Source organism: Lepidochelys kempii, unplaced genomic scaffold (assembly GCF_965140285.1).
Source record: "Lepidochelys kempii isolate rLepKem1 unplaced genomic scaffold, rLepKem1.hap1 scaffold_29, whole genome shotgun sequence".
In the NCBI taxonomy this organism is placed as follows: domain Eukaryota; kingdom Metazoa; phylum Chordata; order Testudines; family Cheloniidae; genus Lepidochelys; species Lepidochelys kempii.
The window spans coordinates 2,879,242-2,895,923 of NW_027621931.1; the positions used below are offsets into that span (position 1 = coordinate 2,879,242).

Consider the following 16,682-nt stretch of genomic DNA (forward strand, 5'->3'; position numbering starts at 1 on the left):
CTGAGACCAATCTCTGCAGTTCAAATTCTGAGTCTTCCAGACAATCTTCCAGGTGTTGAGATTGGGGAAGAGACAGGCCACGTGGAGGTGTCTTTGACTCTCATTCATATTTTTTCTCCAGCTGCTAGGTAGATTCTTGCCGTGATGCTGGGGTTAGTTAGCCCCCAATATGGAGCAGCAGTTTGCCTCCTGCACCTTGTGGTAGGCATGTCACAGCTCCTTCATTTTGACCCCGCACGGCAGTGTGTCCCTGTCATGGCCCCTTCCTATCATGCATCATGAAATCTGAGTGCGCACCTCGGGAGTTACACCGCAGAAAGCTGCTTTCCTGTGCAGAAACTTGCCCGTGTAGACAAGCCCGCAGAGGACTTCCATAAGAACGCACGACAGGTCATAGACTGGGTCAGACCAATGGTCCGTCAAGCCCAGTGTGCTACCTGAGAGCGACCAGTGCCAGATGCATTGGAGGGAAAGAACAGAACAGGCTTGTTGACCTGCAAGGTGAGGGTCTTTCACCTTTATATTTAACTTAATTGTTGTCGATTCCTACTTATCCTATATCTAACTACCCCTCCTCTGAGGTCTCTGGGCAAATCAGGTGTGAACCACTCCTTTGACACAGACGTGTCCCAATCCAGCTGAATTGAGGCAGAATTTGGGCCAATGTCAGTTTGGAAAAGGCCTGCTTCACCCAGCAGGTTTCTCAAAGTATCCGTTGCTGTGAACCGCATATCGTGTGGATGTGCGAACTCCAAAGATAGCAAACATGAAAAAAAAACCGCAAAGCCGGTTCTGAGGTTTCCAGAGCCAGGCCTGAGGGTTAAAGAGCTGTGCTCAAAAGGACAAGGGGGCTCAGCAGCTATAAAAAGAACTAGTTGCAAAAACAAAACAAAAATTACATGAAAAAAAACAACCAAACAACAACCACCCAGAAAAGCTCCCATCACTCGCCCATCACCATTGTAGATCTTGACATCTCCTGCCTAATGTGACATCTTTGCTTTGCGAACAAGAGCCCTGGGGAACTCTCTGGCTCTTTCCCTCTCACTGGGGAAAAGGTTCCACATCTTCTCTCAAGTAGTTTTCCTCCCAACAGAAGATTTATTTTAAAATTTACCAAATAAATTCCATTTGAAACAGAAATCATTCCAGTCTATACTGGGTCTCTATTCTCGTACATGATATTTCTCTAACATTTTCCCCCAAACCTGATTCCTTTGGAGTCAGGTTTTTATTGCAGGATTAGCCACCATTTGCTATTTTGTAGGAGGGGGCTAGAAGAAAACCTGAATTATACTGTAACACTGAAAGTGATCACAGAATCAGCCTCTTACCTTACACTAATAAACTTCATGTGCAATTTCCTTGTTGCTGGTCACAATTTCTTCAAAGATTACAAACTATAAACCTTTAGGGCAGTTTTCTCTTAATTCCCATTTTCACCCAGTGAGCTCTGTGTGAAATCACATTCTCCCATAACCTAGGAGCCTTCCATTTCTGAGGGTTCATTTCTCCCTGGGTCTTCTCCCAGAAGTGTGGGTGGAAGGGGTCTCACACTACGTGGGAAGGCTGCATCATGAGAAAAACCACCTGTGCTCTACTTTCACACTTTCTAATCTTTCAGAGTAGCAGGAGGCGGAACAGTGAGACACATGCATTAGACTCAAGAGCAAAACTAAGAGACCAAACCACAGACTCTGGACTCAGCATTCATGTATCCTGCAGTCTGAACTTGGAATCTGTTACATTCCCTCATTGGCTACCATCATTTAACCAACACGGAAGTGCTTCTTGTCCAGCAAGGCAGCCAGTTTGGGACCCATAGGCATGGCATGGCTCTGAAGGAATCAGCTGTTTCTCTCTGTGCTTCAGGAAACTTGGGATCCAAATGGTAAAAGACAGTTGTTCCCAATTTCATCATGGCATCCTTTAGAAGTGTGAGCAATTCTAAAAACAGTTTACCTTGGCCACAGGTCACCATAGCGTCCATCTCTGGGGTGAAAATCAACCACTCGTACCTCTCATTTCTACCTGAGTTCTTGTCAAATCTTTGACTTTAGTTGTAGCAATTTTACACGGCTCTGGCGTAGAATTCTTCACCAACCACACGACATACCAGTAGCGATACTGAGGTAGAACTCCCCCAAATATGCCCTTTTGTTTCTTTAATCTGGTGCAACAGATTTAAATAAGGGACTAAATTCAGGTGCAGCTTAGAATCCCTCTAAGACACCAAATGTCAGGTATCTACTCAAAATGGGTGTCTTTCTGCAGCTCTATCACATTCCTCATGGATTCATTTCCTACACATTTACAGCATCTCCCAGGAGTGAGCTGAACAGAAATGTCACTTCCATTTTTCCCATCTCTACCTAGGAAGGGATTGCATTTCCCAAATAAGAGGCAACATGCACCTGATTAGGAAGGGAAGATCTTCAGGAGCAACCTCCTGCAGGGCATGGGCCACAACTGCTTTGGGAGGCAAATGAATGGGTCTTTTGCTTAGTTCCAAATCATTTACTAGAGAATCCTCTTCCCAGCCCCTTCGGGAAATATTGACCTTACCAATTGAAGAACAGGGGGATAGAGATGGTGATGGAGAATCCCTCTGATTTACCCTATGTTCTTCTGTTGTTACAGAGGGGAAAAGACATTTTTCCCTATCCCTTCCCTATTCCTGCTCTTTGTTATACTTCAATATATTTTAAGGGAGGAAAACGGGAGGAAAAATATCTGCTTTCAGGAAAACGTGAAGCAACAGCGCTCTGAACTGTGACAACTGGGAATGAAACAATATGATCCTGGTGGGGGAACTTGATGACTAACAATTGTTTTTAAATGGGGGAACAGTATAACTGTGATGCTCAGGGTTTGTTTAGACTAGGACATGTGATGGAGTTTAGGTCAGGTCAAGGGGAAAGCTAATGCCAACCACTGCACCTCGGCTGCATCTGCACGACAACTGTAATTGTCTTTTAACACCAAGATCACTAACTTGAGCAGCCAATGCCATGTACAGTCCTAGTGGATGTAAGGCACGAGTGGTTTTTGCCTCAGTGTAGCTTGTTGGGAACAAACCTCTCTCCCCCACCTGGATGATGAACATTCCTGGCTGGAGGGACACACGCTCCTTCGACCCAAAAGGAAAGGAGTTGATAGAAAACATCACAGGACTGACCCCAAAGAAGGGTGAGCTGCAAAAGGCAGGAGCAGGCAACTCATCCGGGGGAGCTGAGTAACCACGGTGAAGATGGGGCACAGATCACTAAGTGGGAATTAGCAAATGTGATTTAAAAGAAAAAAATACCTTTGGCCAGCCCTAGTCAAGGCATTTGTTACAGATCACTCCCATGTGGATTTTCTGATGTCTAATAAGGGTTGAGCGCTGATTGAAGCTTCTCCCACACTCAGAGCACGTGTAGGGCCTCTCTCCTGTGTGGATTCGCTGATGTGTGAAAAGGGCTGAGCTTTGATTGAAGTGTTTGCCACACTCACGGCATCCATAAGGTTTCTCACCCGTATGGATTCGCCGATGTATGATAAAGTATGAGCTCCGATCGAAGCGTTTCCCACACTCAGAGCATCCATAAGGCTTCTCACCTGTGTGGATTCTTCTATGTGTGGTCAGTACAGAGCTCCGATTAAAGCTTTTCCCGCACTCAGAGCACATGTAGGGGGTCTCTCCTGTGTGCATTCTCTGATGTGTGATTAGGGTAGACCTCTGATTGAAGCTTTTCCCGCACTCAGAGCATATGTAGGGTGTGTCTCCCGTGTGGATTCGCTGATGTCTGATCAGGTTTGAGCTCCGATTGAATCTTTTCCCACACTCAGAGCATGTGTAGGGCCTCTCCCCGGTGTGGATTCGCTGATGTGAGAGGAGGGATGAACTGTCAATGAAGTGCTTCCCACACTCAGGGCATTCATAAGGTTTCTCACCCGTGTGGATTTTCCGATGTGTAATAAGGTGTGAGCTCTGCTTGAAGTGTTTCCCACACTCAGGGCATCTGTAAGGTTTCTCACCCGTGTGGATTTTCCGATGTCTAATAAGGTCTGAGCTCCAATTGAAGTGTTTCCCACACTCAGGGCATCCATAAGGTTTCTCACCCGTGTGGATTTTCCGATGTGTAATAAGGTGTGAGCTCTGCTTGAAGTGTTTCCCACACTCAGGGCATCCGTAAGGTTTCTCACCCGTGTGGATTTTCCGATGTCTAATAAGGTCTGAGCTCTGCTTGAAGTGTTTCCCACACTCAGGGCATCCATAAGGTTTCTCACCCGTGTGGATTTTCCAATGTGTAATAAGGTGTGAGCTCTGCTTGAAGTGTTTCCCACACTCAGGGCATCCGTAAGGTTTCTCACCCGTGTGGATTCTCTGATGTGTGAGAAGGTCCGAGCTCCCTTTGAAGCTTTTCCCACACTCGAGGCATGTGTAGCGTGTTCCTTCCAAGTTCATTCTCTCACGTGTAATAAGGTCTGACTGGCTACCGAAGTTTTCCTCTGGCCTCTGCTGACTCTCACAGGCTTTTGTTTTTTCTGGGCGTGCACAGCTCCCAGAATCATTCCCTTTGGACCTTCCTGACAACATCCCATGGGCTTCTACTCGCTCAGCATCTTCCTGCTGGGGTTCCTCCTCGTTTTCACTCACCATCCCAACACCTGACGGGAGACCGAGAGAATTCAGACGTAAGTCTCTGCCTGCGCCAGAGAGAAAGGAAATCTCAGAGAGAAGAATGGAAAAAGGGATGAAGGAACGAAAACGTGTACAGGACAGATCAAACCTATCAGGAGCTGATTTTCCCTTCAACCTTCCCCAGAGGAGAGAAAGGAAGGGATCAGTTCTGGGTCCGTATCTCAGAAGAAATCTCAGGGGACAGCGAGATTGGGGAGGGACCTGCTGCTAGTTGTCAGTCAGGATAGGTGGGAAGCCATGAGTGACCTCTGTCTAACGATTCTACATCTGCAGGGAACAATCCTGAACTTGGAGAGCTCACAAGGTCTTTGTAGGGCATCCCAAATGTTTCCTGTATTCACCGACAGTTTTGGGGTTGGTTTAACCAATGCCTCACCTATGCAGGGAGCTCTCGGGAGCACTTTTTTCTTAGAGCCATGAAGGTCTGGGACGCACGACTCCTCCCCTCGTTCCAGCTGCGAGATCACATCAGTTCTGGAAACCCTGCTCAAGGCAAAGAAAACAAGGGAGGTCAGTGGAATTTGTGGGATACTTGTCACAAAGAATATTCCATGCTTTTAAGCCCAGCTCACTTTTAAGTAGTAACGTCCCAAGGCCGGCTTCCTTGGCTCAAAGTGCCAGGAGATGATTATTATAAATTATATTCATTACCTTAGTGCCTAAGGGCCAACTAACAGTGGGTCCTCACTTTGCTAGGCACAGTACAAACCGAGAAGCGTTGATGGCCCGTGTCCTGAAGAAGTTAAAATCTAAATAGACAAGGCAGACACAGAATGGGGGAAGGGGTAGAACCCACCAGCAGAGTGAACTCCATGAAGGCAGAGTGGCAGATATGATCAACACAGGCCTAGATCTTGAGATTATCGGATTTAATGTTACAACCAGGGCCAGTGTTTTCCGGAAATTGTCGCTAGGACTGCATTTTTTCCCAAAATTACTCTTTGTTTCTGGAATCACCGTTAATATCCGGAATTGCTGATCAGAAGGTGGGTGGGGCATGCAGGGTCACAATCCCCCAGATTTCTCCCTGGAGACACCCGTCTCCTCCCCAGGGCACAGGCTGGCTGCGGTTGAGACTTGATGCCAATTTCTTCCCTCCTCATACAAGTCTGGGATCGGCAGTGGGACGCCAGGCTCTCTCACCATGCTGCAGAGAGGACGGCACTCACAGCTGCTCGTGGCCGTCTCCACAGCACCTCTCCCCTGCTCATCTGCCCTGTACACAGCTGGTTCATGCCCCGTCTCTCCAGCGCACAGCTGGCTCTAGGCTCTCAATGCCCAGTATCTGAGCCCCACCGCCCCCACACAGCCGGCTCCTGTGCCCTCCCCACAAGGCACTTTCAGGCTTTAAAGGATTAGATATTGCTCACGTTTGTCAATTACTCTCTTTTCATTGCCTGCAAACTCTTGCCCTAATTATGACTGTTATCTGTATATCTAAGCCAGCCCTTGAAAGCATGAATTCTTCACAGACTATGATGCCGAGATGCACCACATGATACCAGGAAGGGCTGCGGGATGGGTTTCCTGTGCAAGCTGGTATCACTACAGGGTGATGAATGCCAGATCTCAAGGCTGGTTATGCAGAGCTCCACCTTTTGAAGGTTTACCCAACGCAGAAAGGGGTAGTGACGGATTTCCCCTCATTCAGGAGACTGAAGACAACAGACTTTTGGGGGATAAACAGCTGAGTTTGAGCTGACTGAGGGGGGTCTTTCTGGGCTACAAACTCACAGGACCTGATAACCACCAAGAGGTAACCCTTTAAGAAAGGTTTTAATACACTTTGGAACTGATCAGGGATTCCCATGAGGACCGTTGAGGGAATGAAGGTAAACACACATTTGGATGCTCTTCTTCTTTTATGAGAACGGGAACAGGAAGGGCAGGGATATCACTGAATGCAGGATCTCAGCAGGACGAGGTGTCAGGATAGCACCATATTGCAGCCCATTGGAAAACATAATCCCAACTACACATATAAAATGATGGGCTCTAAATGAGCTGTTTCCACTCAACAGAGGGATCTTGGAGTCACTGGGCACAGTTCTCTGAAAACATCAACTCAGTGTGCCTCGGCAGTCAAAAAGCAAAGAGAATGTTGGGAATCATTCTGAAATGGATAGATAAGACGACAGAAAATATCATATCGCCTCTATATAAACCCATGGTACACCCACATCTCGAATACTGCCTGCAGATGTGGTTGCCCCATCTCAAAAAAAGATATATTGGAATTGGAAAAGGTTCAGAAAAGGGCAACCCAAATGATTACAGGAATGAAACTCTTCTGTACGGGGAAAGATTAAAAAGACCGGGACTATTCATCTTGTAAAACAGACAAAGGGAAGATATGAGAGAGGTCGATAAAATCAAAACTGCCGTGGAGAAAGTAAATAAGGACGTGTCATTTACTCCTTCTCATAACACAAGGACTCGGAATCTCCCAATCAAATTAATAGGCAGCAGGTTTATAAGAAACAAAAGGAAGTATTTCTTCACACAACGCACAGTCAACCTGGGGAACTCCTTGCCAGAGGACGTTGTGAAGGCCAAGATTATAATAGGGTTACAAAAAAAAAAAAAAAAAAAAAACACCATGAGAAATCTATTGAGGACAGGTCGTGAATGGTTATTAGCCAGGATGGGCAGGGATGGTGTCCCTAACTTCTGTTTGTCATAAGCTGTGAATGGGTGACAGGAGATGAATCACTTCATGATTCCCTGTTCTGTTCATTCCCTCTGGGACACCCGGTGCTGGTCACTGTCGGAAGACAGGACACTGGGCTAGATGGACCTTTGGTCTGTCCCAGTGTGGCCGTTCTTAAATACCAGGGAACCTAGTGAGTCCAGTGCAATGGGAGGGAGTAAGAAAATCCCTGGCTGTGGAGAACACTGGGAAATTAGAAACTATCATTCAGAAGCAACAGACTCTAAATAGTCTAGAAAAGCAGAATGTGAAAAATAAGAATCGGGGTCATGTGACTTCAGGAATGAGGGACTCAAAAAACCAAGTCTGCAGAGAAGGTAGATTGTGGTTAGTGCACATGGGGTTGGGGGGAGCAACTCTCCAGGTCTCAAGGATTTTCACCAGCAACCGAGGCCATTGTCCCATGCACGGGCCAATCCGGAGCAGTGAGGAGTTGTGTCATCTGTAATCCTGGCTGAGTTTCAATGCTCTGCTGCTGGAGCTCCCTTGTCTGGATTCCCCCAGATTCTCGGAGATGCTGCCCCGAGCAGGGTCTAGGGAGAGATCTCTTCTAGGAAGCCCAACACCCTCCTCCTTGTGAAAAGGAAAGGAGGACTTGTGGCACCTTAGAGACTATCCAATTTATTTGAGCATAAGCTTTCGTGAGCTACAGCTCACTTCATCCGATGCAAACTGTGGAAAGTGTAGAAGATCTTTTTATATACACACAAATCATGAAAAAAATACCACCTCCCACCCCACTCTCCTGCTGGTAACAGCTTATCTAAAGTGATCACTCTCCTTACAATGTGTATGATAATCAAGGTGGCCCATTTCCAGAACAAATCCAGGGTTTAACAAGAACGCGGGGGGGGCAGGAAAAAACAAGGAGAAATAGGTTACCTTGCATAATGACTTAGCCACTCCTAGAGCTGGATATGAAGCAGGGGAATCTCCCCTAAGCCTGACTGGTGGCTTCCCCCTTCGTATTTCAAGGCACCCGCTGGTTAGTTGGGTCAGGCTCCAGCACTACGAGTCTGGTCCTTTTTCCCAGCCCCATCTAGGTAGGTTATTTTCTGTTCACCAGATTGGAGCATTTCCACCTCCGAACCTCATGGGTCTCTTCCCAGAATCTAGGCCACTTATTAAACAACTCCCAGCAGGTCTGCCACCCCCTGGCCTCCTCCCTTTCTCCACCCTGTGCATTTCCTGCCCTGCTCCAACCTCCAAACCAGATGGTGCAAACCTTCCCCTCTCCTGTGTATTTGCTGTCCCTCTCCCTCCTGCAGGAACAGATCAGAACCCCCCACAATAATCCCTACCTGAGCTGGCTCCTCTGCAGCCATGTCGCTCCCTTGTCCCATGGGAGGACGGGATGAACCGGAAGGAAACATGAGCGTCGTTCTGCAACCTAGCCGGGCAAGAAGGGCTGTTGTGGAAGTTTAGGAACGGGAATTAGTTTGTTTCACACCACGCTTCCCCCAGGCTCTTTCCCTGCAGAGCGAGATCCGAGATTCTGCCGTGCTGAGAAAATGCTCAATCTCTGGATTACAGCAGAGACCTGGCCCCTCCTGCCAGGCTAGGCCCACAGACACACTTTTAACCTCCTTTCTCCCTCCCGCATCCCAAAACAAAGTCTCTGAACGCAATCCTAGAAAAAAGCAGAACCAAAGGAGTCCCTTTCGAGGATTCCCTCTGACACTGACCCCACGGCAGCCACACCCCAGCAGGAGGGACATGGAGTCAGGAACTGGGTTTTCCTCTCTCTCATCCTCGTCTTGTCCACAGGAAAGTGATTCTCCCCACAGTGCAGTAATACATCTGTCTGGGCAGATGAGAGAGCTGGAAATCTCTTTCAAAACTCTTTTATCCCACGGACCCTGTCAGTCTCTCTATCTCCTTTTCCCTGTGCCCTCTCCATGCCTGTCTGCTAGGAAACTCTCATTCCTGGGTTGTTTGCTCCCCCATGGCTGGATTTGCTCCTGCAAATGGCAGGAGAAATGGGGTGGGGGGCTGTTTGTGTAGAGTCATTTTATAGTCCTTCACTGCCTGCCTGGGATTTCCCCATTGCCTGCCTAGGACCCCCACCTGCCCTCCACCAGGATCTGCCAGCCCATTTGCCTGGGACCCCCTCCTCCAACCAGCAGGGCCCCCTGACGCTTTACAGGAGGACCCCTCACTCTGCGCCAGGGACCGCCCCACCACAGCTCTGTGCACTGGGCATGGCAATGGTCCCAGGAGCCAGCTGGGCAATCCCAGACAGAGCCCCTGGCACAGCACCAGGCAGCATCTAATCCCCTGTCCCACCTGCCCAAGAGACCCCCACCCCCACTGGTCTCCAGCCAACAGGCCCCCAGCCATACCCACCTCCAGGACCCATAGCCTTAGGGCTGGGCACATCAGAACTACTCCCCGAAACCCCAAACCCTCCAGAACCCACCAACCTGACTAGGGTCCCCCCTGCCCAGCCACCCAGAGGCCTCCCCCTACCACAATGCCCCTTCAGCTCCCGCTGCAATCTCCCCACACAGACACCTGCCCCCCCCCCCCCCAGCAACAATGTTCCCTCACAGTGTCTGGTAAGTGGATAGAAAGTTATCACCACCCCCTGCTGGCCAGTCACACAGGCAGAGGGAGCCCGGGGGGACGCCTCTTTCACAGGAGAAGGGAAGCCATGGAGGGCTAAAATAAGTAAGACATTTCCATACTCTGTCACTAGCAAATAATGGCCACCGTGGATCCACCCCAGAGTTGGCTACAGCTTTGCACTGCGGGAAGCCCCCCCCGAATGGACACCCTTTGTCATGGGGTTTGGGATACTTCTGGACCCACGCTGCACTCAGAGGGACCTCCTCATCCCATGCCAGCTGGAGAAAAGAAAAGGGTCCAGCCAACTCTCCTGTTACCAACTGGGAACCACCCATCCCCCAAACAGGGGGAGGCCCTTGGCTTTGATTGGTATTGAATATATGGCTCGTCTCTTTTATCAGTAAACATTTTTAACATAGAGAAAGGAGGGAACAAGTGATTCTCAAAGGAGAGGGAAAGTTGATCATTGTTGCAGGGGGGTTAATTTCCCAGCCAGGATGGAGAAGGACTCAGGGTGACAGGTTCCCCCCAAAGAAGGACAAGTTGCTAGGATTTAGAGACATGGGTAACAGCCCCAAACCCAAGAGGATTTTTAATTGACATTTGATAATGACATCGTAAGAGGGAAACCTGAGATTTGAGATCAGTGTTCAGAAATGAAAGAGAAAGGGTGGAAATCGGAGGGATTTTGGATCCATTTATGCAAATTATAGAGAGGAAAGTGGAAAATGAGAGGGATTTTATCGCAGTTGTTGATAGGAGGTAAAAGCTGAGTGTATTTCCCACCACTATTTGGTCAATGAATAGAGCGGAAATGGGCAACATTGGCAAACGTTTGAGATCCATATTCAGGAATCTGAGGAAAGGTGTAAATCTGAGATTTTCGTCGTAATTTATCATTACAGAGACAGGGAAAGCTCTCAGGGGCATATTCAATTAGAAGTAGACAACTAGAGTAAAAGTGGGGCAAACGTTGAGGGTATTTTTGAGGAATCTTTGAGACGTACAGAGAAAACGTGTCACAAACTACGCAACTGAGAACATGGGATAAACGCCAAGACCGGGGGGGCTTTTATGTGGCTATTAAAGAACTAGCTGGAAAAGGGGGGACCGTTTGTGATATAAAATCCAGCCTGTCCAATACATAAGCAGAAAGTGATGGTCCCCCCCCCACGGCCCCCGTTCACCTGGGCAGCAGGGAGCCCTCTGAGGGGCTGACTGAAGGGGGCGGGGGGGGCGCTGGAGGGCTCCCTGGGGGCGGGGAGGGGGCGGCAGTGGGGGATGGGCAGGTAGGGGGCAGAGAGTCACTTTCCTGCCCCCCCCGCCCAGCGCTCCCCCACCGGGGTCTCCCACTCACCGGAGCACGGGGGGGTTAATGACGGGCCCCACCCCGCACAGACCCAGGAGGGGAGCCGCAGCTGCTCCTCCTACAGATCCGACACGAGGCAGCGCCTGGTCTGCTCCGGGCTCCGCCCCCAGACGCTGCCCCGCCCCTGTCTGCTCCATGCCCCGCCCCCTGGCGCTGCCCCGCCCCCGGTCTGCTCTAAGCCCCGCCCCCAGGCGCTGCCTCGTGTCGGGTCTCTCGGAGGAGCAGCTGCGGCTCCGCTCCGGGGTCTGTGCTGGGGGGGCCGTCATTAACCCCCCCGTCCCCGGCCGGGGGGGGCTTTCTCCAGCTGGGACCAGCCCCGGCTCTGCCCGCCCCCGACCCGGTGAGTGGGAGACCCCGCGGTTGGGGGGGCAGGAAAGTGACTCTCTGCCCCCGGCACGGCTGGGATTGGGGGGGGCAGAGACTGGGGCCCGGCGGGCGGGGTCCCTTGGGGGGTGTTGGGGGGAGAAGCCGGAGTTGCGGGGGGTGGGGGTTGAACTGTCTCTGTGCAGCCAGGAAATTCCCGGGGGGGAAGTGGGGGGCGGCGGGAGAGTTAATTGGATCCCCTCCCTCCCCCGGGCACAAATGCCCCCCAGTTTTCCCCTTTTCCCTCTCGGTAGCTCCCACCTGGGTGTAAACTCCCCCCCACCCCCCCATTGATCCGCTCTCTGGTCTCCCCTGATCCCCCCCCGTCTCTCCCTCCTCCTCACATGTCCATTGAAACTCCCCTCCCGTGGGGGGGCGGCGGGATTTCCCTCCCCCCCCCGTTTTATCCGCAGCGATTTGTCCCGGTGTCCGTGGGAAGTTGGAGCCCGGAGCCATCCCCCAACCTGGCTGCCCCGGCGTGGGGGTGGGAGGAGACACCGGGTCTCTGCCGGGGCGGGGAAGGGAGGGGACGTGTCCCCCATGGGGCTGCCCCCGATCCCGGCTTCCCAGTCCCACTTGATGCCCCCAACTGCCGCACCGTTGCCCCCAGCCCCCACCTGCCCCCCCACCTGCCCATCCCCCACTACCGCCCCCTCCCCTCCCCCAGGGAGCCCTCCAGCTCCCCCCCCACCCCCTTCAGTCAGCCCCTCAGAGGGCTCCCTGCTGCCCAGGTGACCGGGGCCGGGGGGACGACGACGATCACTCTCTGTTTATGTTTTGGACAGGCTGGATTTTATATGACAAACGGTCCCCCCTTTTCCAGCTAGTTCTTTAATAGCCACATAAAATCCCCCCCGGTCTTGGCGTTTATCCCATGTTCTCAGTTGCGTAGTTTGTGACAAGTTTTCTCTGTACGTCTCAAAGATTGATAAAAAAGTTTGCCCCACTTTTACTCTAGTTGTCTACTTCTAATTGAATATGCCCCTGAGAGCTTTCCCTGTCTCCGTAATTATAAATTACGACGAAAATCTCAGATTTACACCTTTTCTCAGGTTCCTGAATATGGATCTAAAACGTTTGCCAATGTTGCCCATTTCTATTCATTGACCAAATAGTGGTGGGAAATACACTCAGCTTTTACCTCTGTGACAAAGTGGGACTGTTCTTAATGTTCTTAATGGTTCCTCTGAATAGTGTGGGGGTGCCTCAGTTTCCCCTAGGCAGTTCTTAAGTATCTAGGTGGTGGGATAAGGGTGTATGATCATTGCAGAGCCCTAGAGGGCAGGTGTATGCAGGAGTCTGGACACAGAGAATGGCCGACACCCTGTTTCCTGGCCACTGATGGCCTGGGCCCTTCCCCCCTGCAAGGTGAGAGTTAAGGGTTGGAGAACAAAGGAATCCGGTGACCTCCTGGCCCGGGAAAGGAACAAAGCCCAGAGGAGGAGGGGCTGGAGGGAGTTGGAGTGAAGTGCAGACGTGGTTGTCTGGCTCACTGCCCCCCCCCAAAATGGCCCCAGCTGAGGGGTCCTGTTCTCTGCACCTGCAAGCTCTGTTTTAGACCATGTTCCTGTCATCTAATAAACCTCTGTTTTACTGGCTGGCTGAGAGTCCCGTCTGACTGCGGAGTTGGGGTGCAGGACCCTCTGGCTTCCCCAGGAGCCCTGCCTGAGCGGACTCGCTGTGGGAAGGGCATGGAGGGGCAGAGGATGCTGAATGGTCCGAGGTCAGACCCAGGAAGGTGGAAGCTGGGTGAGCTGTGTGTCCTGAAGACAGGCTGCTCACAGAAAGGCGACTGCCCCAGAGTACTGCCTGGCTTCATGGGGAGCAGTTCCAGAGCATCGCCCAGGGACTCCGTGACAACTGGTGGCAGCGGTGGGATGTACTGCACCCCGTGGACGGCGCTTCCTGCAGAAAGTGACTGGGGAGCAGTAAAATGAAGGGAGATTGACGGGGACCAGACGTGCTGAAGATTCAGAGAGAGACAGTTTCAGGGGGCGGTTAACTCCTGGAAGTGTGTGACCAGAGAGAAGGACTTTTGCAGTAACAGGGTTCCCCTGGGGACTGCAGCGAGCGGTCCCAGGGACGGAGGAGTCTGCCGCTCGACCCTGACAAAGAGGGGGTGATCTCGAGAAGGGCTGGCACACTAGGGGTTCTCCCTGGAAACCGTGGGGAGCTGAGAGCACACAGGCCTGTGAGTCCACAACTTGGGAAGGGCGGAGTGAGGGCCTGTCACCGTCTCCTGAAGAAGGACATTGTAACCCTGTGCAGAAAGAGAGGGTTGAGCGTTGGAAAGTTCACCGAAGCACAGTTAATCGTGCAGCTGGAGGAGGATGACCGCTCTAAGGGACAGATTCCTGACCCGAAATGGGGCTATAGCAGGATCTGGGAGCAGCTGGAGTGGTAGCCAGGCATCGCCAAGATTCCTGACCCCGACCAGACGAGGGTCTTCACGATCGGGTTCCCCATCCGGGGATCGGAGTCGGACAGGATTGGAGCTGAGTCCGAGAGAGCAAGAGGACTGTGAGAGACAGCGAGAGCCCGAGAAAGAGCTGCAGAAGCAGCAGCAGCATGAACTGGTGATGGGGGAGTGGAGAGGCCTAGGGGACCCCCCAGGGGTGAGTGGGGATAGACCCCGGGGGGCCAGTTCCGCAGGGAACCTCGAGACTAAATTGCTGCTCCTGGTTAAGGAGGGGGGGATGTGGATGCCCACCTCACTGCCTTTGAGCAGGCTGGAGATTTGAACCGGGGGACCCTGCGGAAAAGCCCCGGTGTCTAGCTCCCTTGCTGGGTCCCAAGGCCGTAGACTCCGTCAGCCAGATGGGTGGGGAGGTGGACAGGCTCCCACTCCTGGTCCCAACCTATATGTCTGTGTGGAGTTTCCTTGGGCCAGGCCCCTCAGACCCCCAGTGGGAGCGGAAGGTGATGGTGAATGGGGAGACATTCCTGGGGTGGCGAGATCCTGGGACAGAGAGAACTGGTGTCAGACCCTGGGTGGTGCAGCCTCAGAGGCTGAGGGGCTGTGTGAGCTGGGTGAGGGTCCCAGGGACGAAGCCCCTCGCCCTGCCTATGGCCCAGATCCCTGTGCAGACCCAGGAGGGGTGAGGCTGGCTGGTCGTTAGGGTTCTCCAGGACACCAGCTGCAAGACCCTGTTATGGGGTGACTGTGTCTCTTTGGGACAGGATCCAGGCCTTACTCCTGTAACTGCCAAGGGTTTGAATCCGGGGAACCAATCGGTGGAGAGGGAAATGGTCAGTGCAAATGCAGATGACCTGGCTGGCAGCAGGGAGGAGCGGCTAGGCTCAAGCTATCTGCCTGACTTTAACCAGACCCCTGGAGTTGGGTGGGACAGAGAGATGCTCCCCGCCCCCCTTGCACACCGGAGAGGGGGCTCACGCTGGCTCTGATGCTGTGAGGAAAGCAGCGAGCTCACTGCCTACCCCCACTGGGACAGCAAGGGCAGTGCTGAGCAAGGGGGGAGCTGAGACCCCAGCTGAGTGGGGGGAGACACACGCAGGGCAGGGGATCTGTGGGGAGTGGCAAGGTGCTGGGTAAGGAAAGTCTGGATGAGCCTAGGCAGCCTTGTGAGCTGATGGCTGTGTCTCGTCAGCAGGGTGGGAAGTCGAGGAGAGTGGAAGAGGAGTGTCCCTGGACCTTACCTGTTAGCTGGGTGGAGAATTGGGACAGTGAAGGAAACGTACCTGTGTCTGTCAGGGGTATTGACTTGCCAATGGAGGGAGCTACCCTGATCTCCAAGCAGTTGTCTGTGACCAGCCTTGTGTGCTGGGACAAGGGGAGAGAGGTCCCAAGCTGGGTGTCTGGGAAAGAAGAAAGTGTGTCCGGCTCTTCTTTGTCTGTGGAGCAGACAGAAGGGGCCTTTCAGCCTGTGATGGTTGAGGGGCGTGCAGTTGTCTCAGAGCTGGTTCTGGATTCAGCTAAAGCCCAGGAAGGGAAGGGTCCTAAGTTTGTGTCTGCTCGGGAGAATGGCCCTGTAACTAGGTCGCATCCAGTTAGGGTCTATGTAAAATCCCAGAGACGAGACAATTCTGGTGCTTGTATTTTGCCTGTTGCTAGTGTGTTGTTGGAAAGGGTGCAGCAACTCTGTCTAATCAGGGTGAGATCCTAGCCAGGGCACAAGGAGAGCAGGAAGGTGATGTGATTGTGTTACCTACTGAGGGTGTGGAAACCAGTAGCAAGAAGGAAAAGATTCCTGAACTTGTGTGTGGCAAAGGGAAGGAGAATGCTTCTGACCTTTTCTCTAGGAAGTCTGTAAGTTTGCCTGAAAGGGGATTGTGTAGGAATCCGCCGGATGGGCCAGAGGTGATTCTGGATGTAAGGGAGACCCAGAAAGAGTCTGTTGTTGCTCAGGAAAGTGTTCCTCCAGAGGAAGCCCTCGGTGAAGAGGGTAAGGGCAGAATTTCTGGGAGGGGTGAATTGTTGCATAGAAAAGCCCTAGGAAAAGGAATCCTCATGGAGTCTTTGCAAGCAGTTTACTGCCACTGACGGGTGTGAAAGTGATTTAATCAAGAAAGTTTCAGTTCCTAACAGCCAGAAATTTTCTGTTGTGAATGGATCCACTGACTGTCCTGTTGAAAGACCCAGTGTGGATAGCTTTGAGAAGGTCTCAGATGAAGTGAAAGCTGTTAAGAAAGTTAAACAGTCCCATAACCAAGTGGCTGTGTTTGGCCAGCTTGTTGGGGAGAAGACCCATTCCCAGTTTGACCCCCTGGGGTTTGGGGTGGCCAAAGGGCATGGGCCACAGAAACCTTCCCACATGTGGCCTGCGAGTGCTATCGATCACCACCGACCTAAGGGAGGGCGTGAAACTGGAAGGGCCTGGTGTAACTCCTACCGAGGAATGGGAGAGATGCTGGGGCACCCATGGGAACGTTGGTGGCTTCAAACTTCCCCAGGTCACCGGCTAAAGTGACCCCTCTCAGTTCGATCTCGAAGGGGGGAGAGATGTGACAAAGTGGGACTGTTCTTA

General features: G+C 51.9%; 1 protein-coding gene across 1 annotated transcript in view; it reads right to left on the reverse strand.

Annotated features, from left to right (window-relative positions):
* Positions 1 to 3,319: 3,319 nt before the first annotated feature.
* LOC140904470 (uncharacterized) overlaps positions 3,320 to 16,682 on the reverse strand; it is a 186,423-nt gene continuing 173,060 nt past the window's right edge. The window contains exon 3 of the mRNA XM_078851062.1: positions 3,320 to 4,437. Coding sequence (XP_078707188.1) covers positions 3,320 to 4,437 — 1,118 coding nt within the window. The remainder of the gene's footprint in view (positions 4,438 to 16,682) is intronic.